Source organism: Rhinolophus sinicus, linkage group LG07 (genome assembly GCF_036562045.2).
Source record: "Rhinolophus sinicus isolate RSC01 linkage group LG07, ASM3656204v1, whole genome shotgun sequence".
Classification (NCBI taxonomy): domain Eukaryota; kingdom Metazoa; phylum Chordata; class Mammalia; order Chiroptera; family Rhinolophidae; genus Rhinolophus; species Rhinolophus sinicus.
The window spans coordinates 54,079,397-54,095,666 of NC_133757.1; the positions used below are offsets into that span (position 1 = coordinate 54,079,397).

Here is a 16,270-nt window from a genome sequence, read left to right on the forward strand (position 1 = left end):
GATGCCCCTCCTGGAGATGACTATGACTCACCCTCCAAACAACTCCAGGGGAAACTCTGTGGAAGACTGACAAACCCAAGAGAGTGGGATGAAAATACTCAAAGAATGCCCAGAAAGGAGGGATTTCAATGTTCAGAGCCACGACCAAGAGCAGACAACACAGCTGTCCCAGGCATTAACTTAATCCTCCCAACAGCCCCAGATGGGTACTAATATTATCCCCATTTTACAGGTGAGAAAACTGAGGCTCAGCAAGTTTAGGTAATCAACTCAAAGCTGCACAAAGAGCAAGTGGTGTGCCCTGAGATGAGCCCATGCACAAAGATTTGGACCACACACTCTTCCCACCTGCCTCCCCAGCGACAGTCGTGAGTAGCTCTTACGTCGTGTCTGGCAGTTTTTGAAATGCTTCCCAGACATCATCCCGTTCAATCCCCTTAAGGAAGATACTACTGTTATCCCCATTTTACAGACCAGGAAACAAAACCTCATCAAGGTTAAGTAACATGCCCACGTGACAGAGCCAGTAAACGACAGCACTGAAAGTCCCCCTATCTCCCTGACCCCAGAACCCAAGGTCTTAATCTAAAGTGAGCAAACATTTTGATGTTAGGGCCTCTTTACACGTTTAAAAATGATTGCGGACTCCAAAGAGCTTTTGTTTATATCTATCTAACAATAATTTTTAAATACTAATTTAAAAATAACCAAAAATCCATTAAGTATGCACATGTTGTTGTTTTTTCGTTTGTTTTACGAAAAATTAACTACCCTTTCCATTACAAACAAAACTGTAATGAGAAGAGTGACATTTCTGGGCATCTTTATAAGGCTGCTTGATGTCTGGCTTAAGACAGACAGCCAGGGTCTCTTACCTGTGCAATTATCACACATCACGATGGAACCTTTAGAAAATCCCACCCTACAGTGGAGTGTTTGTGAGCATGAGTGTGGAAAAGACAAGTGACGTCTTAGTGTCATTATGGAAACCATTTTGACCTCACCAACCCCCTGAAAGGACCTCAAGGACACCATACCACGCTTTGAGAACAGCTGCTCTGTGTTATACTCAAGTCCGAGACGTAGCAGAGAAATATCAAATCTCAAGTTTCAGAACTGAAAAGCACCACCCGGCACGGCCACCTGCCTTCAGGGAGATAAAGTATTTCACCCCATTTTACAAATGAGGCAACAGAGAGGTACATCCCGGGGCTTTCGCAGAAGGTGGAGCGAGAAGCAGCAGCAGGACAGAAGAGGGGCCATCACATCTGTCGGCACACAGCCATGCCTCCTGTGTCTCCAGCAGGTGAGGCCGCTTGCTCTGCAGCTGTGAGGACCTGGGGCAGCCGACCACGCAGGCAATGACATGAGCGCAGATGTTTGCACACCTCAGCCCAGGTGCCAGACTCGTGCTTAACACACTGCGTCCTGACCTCACTAATCCCCACGGGCCTCGCAGGTGTGTGACAGGATCACCCTGTGAGAAAATGACAGCCAGAAAGACTGCACAGCTAGGCAGCAGCGGGCCCTCACAGAACTCCACTCTGAACCCAGAGCCGGGGCCTCCACCCCACGCTACACTGCCTCCTGACAGGAGTGGCCCCGTTTCCTTTCCCATGCTCCAAAGGCTCGAGCCGGCGTGAAACACAGAAAGGGAGGCCACCCAGGCCTGACAAGCCAGCAAACGGCTCTCTCTGACTCGGGGGAAATGCTGCCTGGGTGCCACTGGCCTTTCACAGTAAGGAAGGCGGAGGACAAAGCAGCCCACAGATGTGGACTACTGATTCGAACTACCAATCCACACAAGAGCATGGGGGAATAGCGAACGCCATATGCCAAGAGAAGGAAGCCACACTCAGAAGGCTACATACTGCATGATTCCAGTTACATGACATTTGAGAAAAGGCAAAACGACAGGGGCCGAAATCAAAATAGTGGTTGCCAGGGGCTGGGTGGGGGTGGAGGGGAGGAAAGACAGACTACAAAGCTGCAGAAGGAAATTTTCCGGGGGGAAGCCACTGTTCTGTATCTTAATTGTGGTGGTGGTTAAATGACCATGTATGTTTGTCAAAACTCACTGAACTATACACTAACAAGGATAAATTTTACTGTATGTAGTTTATACCTCAATGAACACGAGTTAAAAAAAAAATAAGTTAAAAAAAGTACGTGGTATCCAAACCATACGGTACCCTAAAGTGAAGCCATCATCCCAGGAGTGGTGTGAGGTGAAGGGATGTGGGTTGCCGACCGCCTCACCAGTCGCTGCAGTTACAGTAAACATTTTAAATAACAAGCAAAATAAAACTAACTTCAAGTGAGTTCTCCGAAACATGTCAAACACCTTTTTCTCTGTCCTACCTTGTGCAGTTGTTCTTTTGGATTCAAATGAAAAATGGTCCACTCTCCCCGGCTTCACTCCCTCCTCTTTCCAAATCTGGAAACTACTTGAGAAGCAGGCAGATTTTCTGTTCCCTTTTGGTGTCCAAGATGGGATTCAGGAGAAAAGCATTTGGATTGGACTAAAATGGACTCAAAAGGGGTGCTGGAAGAAGCCAGGAGAGCCAGCACAGGCCCTGGACTTTGGACAAAGAGCTGTCCCTCCTTTGGGCCTTGGTGTGAGAGCGAGAGGAGCAGCAGAGCCGGAGCAGGCACAGGACACAGCCCCCTTCACCATCACCCGAGTCCTGTTCCTCCTCCCAGCTGTCCCGGCTGGTGCGGCCTCTTCCATAGACCATCGAGGCTCAGCAAGCAGCCTGGCAACTGGGTGCTTTTCTTGGCCATAAGCCCCCTTTGTCCTCAGCTCCCACATCGCCACCCTCCCAGAGACCTCGAAGGCCACCCCCTCAGTCTTATTCACAGCTAGACAGGTCACAACTCTGCTTCAGAGCCCTGGGCCCGTGGTGCCAGAAGCCAAGGAGAAAACGGGCACTGGCCAAAAGTGGTCAGGTGCAGTGCGGATGCCCAGGTGAACTTCCTGGTCACCTGCAGGCCCTGGCTGTCGGGGAGAAGCAAGGAGAGCAGAACGTGCTCAGCACAGGCAGCGGACAGCAAAACCTAGCCAACCTCACCTCCAGCCATGGGGGGACGTCCTGCGCCAGTGCTTCTGAAAGCACCTTAGCTTCAGGAGAGAAGCTGTTAGAAAGGGTTCATCCCGGTAGAAGCTCTATTTTCTGAATGCAGAGCTATTTTCATTGTCATTTCTAAAAATCCAGTAGGTTTCTGGATATTGTAAAAACATTGACTGCAGATACAATTCTGTAAATTTCATAGTGTTTTATTTTGAAGTGAGAATTTTGTTAGTTTAGAAGAGATATTTTTTCTATTCAGACCTCAGGGCTATTTTGGGACCTACAAATAAATGTGACCCCAGCAGCTTCAGTTCTCGATATACAAAACGTTAATAATCTTTCAATTAAATATATTACTCAGCAGAAAGAATGTCTTTCCCTTTTTAACATCTAACATATTCTGTACTTAATGTTCAAAAAGTATACAAAAAAGATGTAATAATGTAAAAATATGGGGAAATTGTGGCTACAGAATTAAAAACCACTCGTGAAATAAACATTCTTATGGTACAATAGTGGGGGAAAAGAAATGAACATTTTAGCTCCCACCCAGACCTACTGAATCAGAAACCCTGGGGGTGATTCCCTCGAGGTGATCGTAAAGCCTGATAATGTGAGAGAACCTTTTGTCTGAACCTAAGTTGCATTTGCCGGCCAGAGTGGCTTTTTCTTAAAGGCATCACCCATTAATGAAATGCAGGAGGGCCCCTTCTCTTGACTAAGGAAGCCCAGGGGAACACCCTCCACAGTCACAGCAAGCCCACAGCTCAGCTCCTCCCAGGACTTACGAGTGAGTGAGAGGTTAGATTCCAGTGCAGCAGCTGCAGCCTTGCCCAGCTCCCAGATCTCCTCCCAGATAAGCTACTTGCTCTCTAATCCTTGACTCGGGGTCTGCTTTGCTGAAACCCAAAGGGAGACATGCAGCGATGGCCCACTGCTTCTTGGAGCGCCATTTCTGGAAGGCCCAACTCAAGTGCTACCTCCTCCCCGGAACGTACTCTGACACCCCTCATTGGAAATAACCGTTCCTTCCCCGAGCTGTGTGTGTCTTTCTGTTTTACACAGGGCAGCATGGCCAGTCGCTTACCTCTCTGGTGCTATGGTGTGAATGTTTGTGTCCCCCCTCCACCACCCCCAAAATGTGCATGTTGAAATCCTAACTCCCAGGTATGGCATTAGATGGTGGCACCTTTAGGGGGTGATTGGTCACGAGGGTGCAGCCCTCATGAATGGGATTAGTGCCTTATAAGAGGGACCCCAACAGACCTCTCCCCAGTTCTGCCACAAGGTTACGGCTGGAAGGTACCGTCTATGAACCAGAAAGTGGGCCCCAACGGACACTGAATCTGCCTTGATCTTGGACTTTCCAGTCCCCAGAACTGTGAGAAAGACATGTTTGTTTCTCAACCACCCGGTCTGCGTGCTACTGTTGTACCAGCCTGGAGGGACTGAGACACCTAGCTGGACTTGGGGGCCAGGCCCCTCTGAGCCCTGCGAGCACTGAGCACGGTCTCCAAGAGGAGATGCTCCCATTCATCTCCTGAACTGAGAGAAAACAGGCCCCGGATCCCAAAGGACCAGAGAAGGAAGGGTCAAAGGCATAGGGAGTCGGGGTGCAGCCCTGCCTTCATGATGACTCACCCCACCTTCCCTGTCAACCAGAAGCTGCACTTTCAAGGAATCTTCACTGGGATGTGAAGGAAACCCTCCAGCTCCTTCTTCCAACAAGCCAGGAGACCTCTCTGTTTAATGAGGAATCTCTCCTGTTACTTCAATTTGCATGAAATTTAAGGCTCATTTTGTAAATGACACCCAAGACTGTCTCTTCTCCTTAAAGCTTCCCCAGTTATCCAAGATAAAAAATAAAAGGCACCAGGGAAATTAGGTCAGGATGAATGAGGAGGAAAAAATACTGATTGCCAGAAATGGAGGTGCACTCCCTGGGCAGACCCCTGGGGCCTACCCACAGGGCAAGTTAATTAATAAAGGGCTGCCTGGGGTGGGAGAAGGCCTCAAAGAAGCCACACGCTTCAAGCATGAAAACTGCCTACAAAAAGGCCTCAGCAGAGAGACACTGCAACCTCTTAGACCGTCAGCTGGCAAAGGCTTGGTGAGTTGTTAGTAGGTCAGGCTGGAGAGCTGAAACAAGACAGACCACCTGAGACTCTAACGCTGACCAGGGGAGCTGACCAGGCATGAACTGTCACTGAGAAACACTATATACTCAAGGCTTCATCTACCAATTTCTCTTACGCTGAATGTAACTTGCTGTCCTCTTCCCAAATGTTCTCTGTTAGGGAGATAGATGTGAGAAAGTAGAGGTGGTACTTTTATTCTAAGACCTTGCTCTTGCTTTTCCTTAGGTTCATGGAGAAAGACTATGAACAAACAAAAACGGCTATCTCAGGGCGGTTGGATGGCTCAGTTGGTTAGAGCGCGAGCTCTCAACAACAAGGTTGCGGGTTCAATTCCCACATGGGATGGAGGGCTGCGCCCCCTGCAACTAAAGATTGAAAATGGCGACTGGACTTGGAGCTGAGCTGTGCCCTCCACAACTGAATTGAAAGAATGACTTGAAGCTGTTGGCCCTGGAGAAACACACTGCTCCCCAACATTTCCAAATTTTAAAAAATAAAATAAAATACAACAACAACAAACAAAAAGCAACGGCTATCTCCATCTGACTTAGCAGTGCACCCCTTCTGCCAGGGCCAGGATGCACCTGTGAAGGCTGGGAAAGGGAGAGCTCTGCCTCTCAGGAGGGAGGCAGAGCCAGAAGGAATTCTCCCTGAGGCACTGCAGCCGTACCCTGGCGGCCCCCACCCTTCATTCTGCCCCAAGGGGCTGCTCCAAGCCAGCCATGGACATTCCAGTTCTCCTGCCAGAGATTAGGTGAGGCCAGCCCATCTCAAACCAGGAGGGCTGTTCCAACATGTGGCTGCTGGGCCCCACCCTCAGAGCTACTGACCTAACAGGTATGGAGTGAAGCTCGGGACCCTGCATTTCTACCAAGTGCCAGAGTGCTGCTGCTCCAGGGACCACACTGCCTGAGCCACTGGTCTGAGCACAGACAAGTAACCCCACTGTGGTCAGTGAGAAGAGACTGTGCCAGAGGACTTCTGGGGAAGGCGTCTTTGCTCACAAGGACACACTGGAGGAGACGACGCTCTCTGTCCTCTGGATCATTCGTGATGACGGGAATGTTCTTTCATCTGCACTGGCCAATACAGTAGCCACGAGCCACAGGTGGCCACAGAGCACTTGACAGTGGCCAGACTGACTGTTGAAACTAGAAATTTTCATTTTATTTCATTTTAGTTATTTTGAATTGAAAAGCCACCTGGGACTTCTGGCTCCCATAACGGACATCGCAGCAATCGCAGCCCTGGACTTTGTCAGGTCTGGATGTAATGGCTGGAACTGCTGCTACAGATCGCCAGTGACCCGCCTACAGGGGATCGCAGAGCCACCTCCCCATGGACAGCGTTCCTGACACCTGAGACCACACATTCCTTTCCGGTGTGAGGCGGTGTGAGTAGACAATTCCTGTCGCTGCAGCCACAAGGACACTCAGGTCATCCTGCGGAAAAACAGAGCTACTCGCCCCGAGGACAATGTCACCTGCATATGGAAGAGTGAAAGAAGCAAGTATTGGTTCCTGGTGACCTGGAGGGTTTGACCTGAAGGTATGCGGCCCGGTCTTTCAGCATTCCAGCTCTGGACAGACAGCACTGCTCTCTGCCTGCAGAGTCCGGAGACACTGCAGCCCCTCCATCCCGAGGCCATCTGGTGGATGGAGAACCAAATGGTGGGTGACTGACACGAGGCTTCTTCCAGAGCATGCAAAGGTCCAGATGCACAAAACACATTTCCTGCTCTGACTCAAAATGCCACCAGTAACAGTCCTTGCTGTGTTTAAGGGATACTTCTCTCTGGAGTCCCTTTTCAAAATGCAAAAGCTCCTGGGAAAGACACTGCTATTAAGCCTTGAAGTGTTGATGTGAATGACTTTGTCAGGTATCTGTTAGATCACTGTACCTTGCTCCCAAGGAGATTAGGGAGCTTAAAAGGTAAGGCATGAGAGAGGTAAGAGGTGCACTCGTGGCTCCACCAGTTCACAGTTCTATAAAAGCCCGACTTTACTGCTCTCCTTATCCTGACTGCCCCACTCCACGCACTTCCTGAAAACCAGTCCCAAGTTCAAAATTTGGACAATCCCATCATTCAATCGATGTGTCTTATGGACCCAAAGCAGGCAGGACAGAATGAAAGAGACTCAGCAGCTCTGAACTGTGGTCCAGAAGAGGCCTTCCTGAAGCCTACACAGGATGGGGAAACCTGTGAGGGGCGGAACTGTGCCTCCTCCCCCACCCCCCCCAAAGATGTGCAAGTCCTAATCCCGAGTAAATGTGAATGTGACCTTATTTGGAAATACGATCTTTACAGGTGAACAAGATGAGGGTGTCCTATGACTGGTGTCCCTTTTAAGATGGTAAATTTGGAGACACACACACACCGGGAGAACATCATGTGAAGATGAAGGCAGAGACTGGGTGATACATCTACAAGCCAAGGAACACCAAAGATGGCCAGCAAGGAGAGAGGCTTGGAACAGACCCTCCCCTAGTGCCTTCAGAGGGGGCATGGCCCAGCCAACACAACAGCTTGATCGCAAAGACTTCTTGCCTCCAGAACTGTGAGAGAACACATTTCTGTCATGTAAGCCCCTCGGTGTGTGGTACTGTTATGGCAGCCCTAGCAAATGAACGCAATACCCTCCCCCCTCCACTGTACCTACCCTCTCTTCTCGTCGTTTGGATCTCACGTATTGCATTTACTCATTTAACTGTCTCCCCCATAGACCCTGAGATGTAAAGGGAAAGGGGCACCTGCCTATTCACCGCAATATCCAAGCCCACCTCTGGCATACTGGAGGCGTCTGTAGTGTTAGTCAATTGACACATGGAAGGTGGGCCCCTGGCTACCTCTGGAATCTCTGGCATGAGACTCCTCTTTCTGAACGGCCATTTGCCCATCTGTCTATATAAACGGAAACCAAATAAATGGACCAGATGATCTCTGTGAGCCCTTCCGACTCAAAAATCCAGGACTCACCACTGAAGGTGTATCCCATCCATCAAGGTGAGATCAGGACATCAGAAACTACACTAGGTGCATTAAATAGCAAGCACATAACACAGGGAGTGGGTCACAGAGGTGGGGCAGCTGGGAGACTGACAATCTTCCTACTGGGATGTCTTCAGTGAAATGAAAGCAGTGGCAGCCACACGCTAGGGCTTCTGGAAACATATCCACTTCAGCATGGACTCGCTACTCCTATCCCTAAGGCAGCAAACCCAGTGTGCTATTCCTGCTTACAAAGGACAGTACCAAAAAAGGGCCAGTCTCACGGATGGCTGGCTTTGGGTGGGGGTGGGGGCAACAGGCTCACTGAGAAGTCCAACGCCCTAAGTGAAGAAATAGCGATGTATGTGCCTCCCCCAGCACCCACCTCCCTCCTAAAGCCAGAGCCAGATTTCTGCCCTCCTCTGGTAAGAAGAGGTACTGCTGAAGAGAGAAAAATGTTAATGAAGGAATACCAAGATGGCGCAATAGATAAACGCTGTGCTCACCTTCTCTCAAAAACACATCAAAATTACAACTAATCTACAAAACAACCATCACTGAGAATTGTCTAAAATCTTGCTGAACTGAAGCCCTACAACTAAGGACGTGCAGAAGCTACCTCAAGACTAAGAGGGGCAGAGACACGGAACAGGCTGGTCCCATACCCGTGTGGGCCATTAAAGATCGGGAGGGATATTTTGGCTGTGGCGTTCCCCCCACCCTCCCAGAGAAGCAAGAGGTCCCAGCCCCAGCCCAGCACAGGGTTCCAGTACTGGGGAGAGAAGTCCCCATAATTTCTGGCTGTGAAAACCAGCGGAGATCGTGACTGAGTGAGAGGGAAAGAGGCTACAGTCCCAGGCGCTCCTCTTAAAGGAACCTCACACAGACTTACCCACTGACGGAATCACTGGCTCTGAGATCCAGTGCTGGGGCAGCGGCTGTAACTGCAGCAGGGACATATGGTGGGAAACTGAGTTGTCTGGCGCGCGACCGGGGCTGGAGAGGCGGCTTTCTTCTGGACGGAGAGGCTGGCGGAAGCCATTGTTTCTCTGTTGAGCTCTCCCCTTTCCACGCATGCGGATATAGGCGGCGGCCATATCTGAGTCTCCCCAGTTCGCTCACCACGCCCTGGCGATCCAACACCCGGCCCGGCCGCCCAACTGTGGGGCACACCCAAGCCACTTCCAGTGGCTTTTTCGTAAAACCACCTGCCTTGGCTCAAGCTGCAGACTTTCCTAGGGTCTCTCAAAGGTTCACGGAACCCAGACAAGCAGCATCTGGCTTAAGCGTGCCCTGTACCTCTGGCTGAGCAGCCCTAAACAGGCACTAGCGGCAGCCGGCCTTGGTGCGCGGCTTGGCCTTTCAAGGCGCTTCCAAGCACAGCACAGGCAGCAGAAATCTGCAGATTTCTTTCTGACTCCCTCTAGTTGGCCCCTAGCACGGGGCATGGGCTGTGGCTGAAGTAGACCTACAGCGGATCCTCTCCAAGGTGGCCCTGGGGCTGATACGCCCAGTGGCCAGCTTCAAAATGAGCTGGAGCGTCACCCAACCGCCTCTAAGTACGACACACCCAAGGGGCGGATTGGTCAGGCACCAGAGTCCTGCTGAGGCAGATCCTGCTCTGTAGGGTCAGCCCCTGCACAACAATTCTTCCACTGTAGTCAAGGCCATTCCTCACAACCAGTGAGCCCAAGGGTCAGTCCCTCCCCCTGATATGCAATTATCAACCAAGGCTCAACTACAAGAAGAGGGCACACACAAACCATACAACGGACACATCTGGAGTGCGTGTCTCAGGTGACCAGAAAGACCACCAGTGAGCCCCAGCACACCTGGGGAGTGGGAGTAGCACACCTACTACCATGTCTCCCCGAAAATAAGACCTAGCCAGACAATCAGCTCTAATGCGCGTGTTTTGGAGCAAAAATTAATATAAGACCTGGTATTATATTACATTATACTTTATTATATTGTATTATATTATGTTATACCCGGGATTAGATTAGATTAGATAAGACCTGGTTTTATATTATAGTAAAATAAGACCGGGTCTTATATTAATTTTTGCTTCAAAAGACGCATTAGAGCTAATTGTGCGGCTAGGTCTTATTTTTGGGGAAACAGGGTACATAAGGCCACTCTACTAAGACCGGACAACATAGCAGCTCTACTTAATACATAGAAACAAACTCAGGGAGGCAGTCAAAATGGGGAGACAAAGAAACATGTCCCAAATAAAAGAACAGAACAAAGCTCCAGAAAAAGAACTAAACAAAATGGAGACAAGCTATCTACCAGATGCAGAGTTCCAAACACTGGTTATAAGGATGCTCAGTGATCTCAGGGAGAACTTCAACAAAGAGACAGGAAGCATAAACATGGAGATGAAAACATAAAAAAGAACCAGTCAAAAAAAGACTATAATAATGGAAATGAAGAATATATTACAGGGAATCAACAAAAGATTAGGTGAAGCAGAGGATCCAACCAGCGATGTAGAAAAATAAGGTAGCAGAAAACACCCAACCAGAGCAGCAAAAAGAAAAAGAATCCAAAAAATTGAGGAGAGTTTAAGGGGCCTCTGGGACAACATCAAGCAACATTCATATTATAAGGGTACCAGAAGGAGAAGAGAGCAAGGAATTGAAAAATGATTTGAAGGAAAAGTAACAGAAAACTTCCCTAACCTGCCAAAGGGAATAGATATTCAAGCCCAGGAAGTGCAGAGAGTTCCAAGCAAGATGAACGCAAAGAGGCCAACACAAAGATACATAATTTAAATGCCGAAGGTTAAAAGACAAACAGAGAATCTTAAAAGCAGCACGACAAAAGCAGTTAGTTACCTACAAGGGAGCCCCCATAAAACTGTCAGCTGATTTCTCAACAAAAACTCTGCAGGCCAGAGGGATTGGCACAAAACATTCAAAGTGATGAAAAGCAAGGACCTACAATCAAGATTACTCTACCCAGCAAAGCTACCATTTAGAATTGAAGGACAGATAAAGAGCTGCCCAGACATTTAAAAGCTAAAGGAGTTCATCACCACCAAGCCAGTATTACAAGGAATCTCACAGGGACTTCTTTAAGATGGGAGGGGGGTTAGCGATGGGTGAAAAGGAGAAGGGATTGAGAAGTACAAATTGGTTGTTACACAGCAGTCATGGGGATGCAGGGTATAAGGAACATAGTCAACAATACTGTAATAACCAGGTATGGTGCCAGATAGGTGCTAGATCTATCAGGGTGAGGGATGGGAGTGGGGTTGGGGGCAGGGTGAAACAGGTGAAGGTTTTAAGAAATACAAATTGGGAGTTCGAAAACAGTCAAGATGTAAAGTATATGGAATATAATCAATAATGCGGTAATAACCACATACCAAGTACCAAGGTGTGTACTAGTCAGGTACCAATACTAGTACCAAGTGGTACTAGTCAGGGGGGTCACTTCCTCAATTATGTAAATGTCTAATCACTATGCTGTACACTTGAAACTCATATAAAATAATACTAAATGTCAAGTCTAACTGAAAAATTTAAAAAGGGGAGAAAAAGATCAACAACACTGTGATAGTGCGGTGCAGTGTCAGATGGTTGCTGGACTTACCATGGTGGTCACGTCTTTACCACAGGGAACAAAATCAATAATGTGGTAACAACACTGGATAGAGCCAGGTGGGTACCATTGAATAACTATGATGTGAAACTAACATAATATTGTATGCTAGCTATATTTTAATAAAAAAATATTAAAAAATCAAAAGAAAACAAATGTTTAAAAAAGAAAACATGAATGGAATCAACAGAAAATGAGCCCCATGAGTGATCTGAAAGGTGAAGGCCAACGTCCCATCCCATGAACCCAGGGCCTCCCTAGCTCTCACCCAGACCCCTTCCCCGCCTGGTGTGGAAGGAGGGATACCCTGGAAGGGGGTACTCACCCACACTGCTGAGGGAGCTGCTGCTTTCTGAGTCTGAGGGCATGATGGACAAGACGCTGTAGGTGGAACCTGGGGACAGAAAGGAAAACCATTTATTACTAACCCAAAAGGGGTCCCTTATCTATACCTCAAACCGCTGTCAGACCAGCCGATCACCAGTCACTGCCAGGCTGAGCACCCACAGTGCATCAAGGACTAGAAATCAGATTCAAGCGGCTGGGCAGGGGAGGTGTCATCAGCAGGGCCTCGTCCTTGGTGCTTCTGCCTGCCCTTCCACCTCACCTTGTGCCACCCTCTTGCTCTGGACACTCATCTGTGTACGGGCAGAGGGGAGTCTGCAGTCAGTCAGCTGGCTTCCTGGGGTCTCTGGGGAAAGGCTTAACAAGAGAGCAACGTGCCCCAGGGTAAAATGGAGTCTGGGGGTTCCCTACAGATTTTCGTCCATACGATTCTGGCTTCCATGCAGAGGGTAGCGGAGCATAAATTAAACATCCGTGAACTATTTGTTCTTTTTGCCTGACTATTCTGCACTTAGGTTCTAACTACATTCAAGCGCAGTCCTTAATAATTTAGTCAGTCTCTGCCCCCTTATTAAAAGTTACTCATAAAACTATCAGCAATTACACTGTCACCAAAGCATCAGGAAAAACCTCTGGGTCAGGAAACCCCGTTTCTGAACCCAGCTCTCATCCCTGTGCAAGCAGCTGGGTGACGCTGAGCAAACTGCTTCAGGGTCCTGAAACTCTGTTTCCTGGTCTGTAAAATGAAGGGGTTCAACCAGACAGCTTCTGAGGTCCTATCCCCTGTCCCATTTCAGCAACTCCATTCTCCACTGCCTAATGGAAACAGAAGGTGTGCTTTGTTTATCAAGACTACAGGTGACAGAAAACAAAGAGGGAGGGCAAACAGACTAAACTGGAAGTCAAAATGAGCACAACACACAGAGGTGCCGGGTCACACAAACAGGGTAACAGGAAGAACACAACGTTTCGTTCCAGAACCAAAAGCTGTGTGTGTGCGGGGCCGAGTGGCAGCCAAAGATGAGCTTTTAGCAACAAAAATTTTGAACAAGCTTAGGACTTCAGTGTCAGAAACTGGCCAAGAATCAATGACATCTTGGGCTCCAGGACCAGAAATGTGGGGGCCAAATTGAAGTTTTTCCCCATCTCAACTCTTGACTAGCCACCGTATCCATGCACACCATCAGAACGGGGGGAAAGAGAGATAAAGAGATGAGGGTAAACAGGGAAGAGGGAGAGGAGGAGGGACACGCATGGCAGGGGTGGGAGGAGACCACTGGGGCCAGGAGAGACCCCAGGGGAAGGGGAAGACTTGGGGGGAGGAGAGGAAGGCCCCATGGAGGGCAGAGAGACCGCCTCGGTGTAACGGTGTGCAAGTGGGCCACCAGGTGTGCCCACCAGAAAAAGACACAGAAGGGGAGAGAAAGTAAGAAAAAAGGGACTTTGCTAATAGCAAGAACTAGGACAGTGGCCAAGAATGAGCAATGCCTCATTATCGCCTTTTCTGAGACTCTGAAGAACCCGCAGGTATTTAGCGTGGACTGACGAGGATGATTTGGGGATGCAGCAGGTGTTTTGTCTTCACGTAGGACTGTGACTCAATGTGTTCAATATGGCCTCCAGGAGCAGGACTGGGCCGGCAGGGAGGTGCTGAGAAAGCCACAGTCAGGAGAGCCGACCAGTCACCGCTGCCGAAGCACACCTGGCAGGATATCGGAGGGGGATTCATGCGCACATCAGCTGAAGGGACATGGAACCGGGAAACCCCATTCAGCCCTGACATTCCTTGATCCTACTCAAAAATGAACAGCGACGTTCAATGAAAATACGTGCTGTGTTTCAAGTTCAACCCACACTATTCACTTTACTGTCCCTTCAGCATCTCTAAAACTGCGTCTTAAACAATGAGCATCACAAACTTCTCAGACCATCTCTCTTCCCAGACCATACACAGTAAGCCCTGCGTAAAGATACGTGACATACGTCAGATGCGCTTCAGGCAATCCACTGACGTCTTCAGAGAACAAGAATGCAACACAATGCCTGTTTTTTTAAACTTAATCGCCATTTTCCTCATTATTATTTTTTTCTTTATATGGGCAATGAAGGCAAGTCAGCCAATATGTTCATGGACTGTTTTCAAAAGACACCCACTCAGAAAAGCAGGCACAAATAAACTCTCCCACTCATACCTCATCCTGCTTGCGACACAGAGGCCGGTGCTCTCCCAGTAGGAACGCCTGCTTCTTCCTCATATTGGCATCGGCTGTGCCCCATCTCTCAGCAAACCACCCCTCCCTCCTCTTCAGATAGTCTCTCCTCCCCCATGGTGAGTTTCCACTGTTAATTAAGCTTGGCAGACACCCTTCTCTCTCCACCCCCCATCTCCCACCCTGGCTGGGGGAGTCAACCAACACATTCTGTTCCTCTTCCCTGTCCCCAAAGTCCTGCTGGGCTCTGGGGCCTGACCCAGGAGTGGTGTGACATCTCTGTCTCCATCTCTGGGCATCACCACCCCCACGTGGGCTGGCAGGGCTCCTGGGAGCTAGGGGTGGGGGCCAGCAAGGAGCGATTAAAATTGGACAGGGTCCAGTTTTTACAATGTTCCCAAGGCCTTAGACGTCATTCAGGGGGGAAAAAGCCCGAAAATGACGTTGTCTTGGTCATGCTTTGTCTCTGGGGCTATTGTTTTCTTAAAAAGCCTGTGTGGTCAGGACTGTCGGGAAAAGCAAAGGAGTCACTCTCCTCCAGTCACGCGGTGTCCTTTCAAAGCGGTGCTTCTGAGGAGCCAGTGTTGGGCGTCAACTACCTCTGGGGTTTCACAATAGAATCCAGAGGCCAGCAGGAGTCCTATCTCAGGGACCACACTTCCCCACCCTGCACAGCCCGTCACTCTCATCCACCCTGCAGACAATCACCCCTGGGGCTCCCTGAAGGCACCTGCACCCCATCTGCCCTGAAACCAAGGCACACACTCCACCTCATAGAGAACGAGCTCCCCCTCCAAACTACCCCCACTCTCCTCCCATCCACCCCCACACCCACAAGGCAGCAGGCACTGCCACTCAGGACATTCCCCCACAATCTCATGCAAGCCTCCGCAGAGGTGCTGAGAAGACCCAGAGAAAGTCAGAGGATCTGGAAACATTTCCAGCCAAGGAGAGCAGAGCACGAGTCTCAGGTTTTCATGGCCGTGAGGGCCAGACAGGGGTTCTTTACTGGCATGGGAATTACGTGGGGGCCTGGACAAAGTGCAGCTTCTGGCTGGGCACATTGGGTGGGGCCATAGACTCTGCATTTCTAACAAGCACCTAGGAAACATGGTCCACAGGCAGAATGAATGCAGGGCACCAAGGCTGACCAGACTCAGCAGGTGGGATGCCAACGGAAGCCACGACAGAAGCCCTGGGAGAGGGCTGGCACTCTCTGGCACTGGCTAGGCCACGCACCGTGCCCTTCCCAAGAGCCTGGCAGGCCTCTGCTAATTGTGTTTACTCTGTGACTCAGCCCCACTGGGTCACAGAGACGAGTTCAAAAGAACTTCCAGTAAAATCACTCTAGCGATAACACAGCTTATGGGGCCCGAGAGAGACACAAGTGTGTCTCCTAACACAGCCCTCCTTTCACCTGCAGCTGGTCAAGGTCCCAGTGACTCACTTGCTTCCTGAGAAACCTGTAATACCGAGGGCCGAACTCTAGCCCTGAGTCACCACACAGGCCTCCCTGAGCTCCAGGAGGGTGAAGAGAGGCTGGCCTGCCAACTCACCCTGAGATGGCTCTGGTCAGGGAGGACATGCGACAAGCCCCCTGCCCCCCACAAACAAGCACCTGACAAGACAGAGGGAGAAGGCAAGCTACCATCCCCTCAGGGCTTGGTGACAGAATGGGGAGGTGCTGCCTGGTCCCACGTGAGCGTCACCACCGGGCCACCTGCCTCACCCTGGGACCCACAGCCAGCACACAGAGCACGGAGGGTGCACGTGTCCACCAGGTTCCCGACGTGTGCCTGAGCCCTGCAAGACACTAGGTCAGGTGTCACAGAAAGAAGACAAGCCAGGGATGAGAGGCTGCTCCACGGCTAGGAGACTGCGGAAGTCCTTCCCAGTCTGAGCCCT

The 16,270-nt window shown here is 49.8% G+C and overlaps 1 protein-coding gene across 8 annotated transcripts in view; it reads right to left on the reverse strand.

Annotated features, from left to right (window-relative positions):
- Positions 1-16,270, reverse strand: part of DLG5 (discs large MAGUK scaffold protein 5) — a 115,252-nt gene that overhangs the window by 59,640 nt on the left and 39,342 nt on the right. For 5 of the 8 annotated variants that reach the window (XM_019745959.2, XM_019745958.2, XM_019745960.2 and 2 more), the window contains exon 2: positions 12,136-12,204. The exons of 2 other annotated variants lie outside the window; for them this stretch is intronic. In XM_019745959.2, the coding sequence (XP_019601518.2) occupies positions 12,136-12,204 (69 nt within the window). Of the gene's footprint in view, positions 1-9,090; positions 9,355-12,135; positions 12,205-16,270 lie in introns of those variants that run through there. One more of the 8 variants, XM_074339669.1, reaches the window with a different exon arrangement.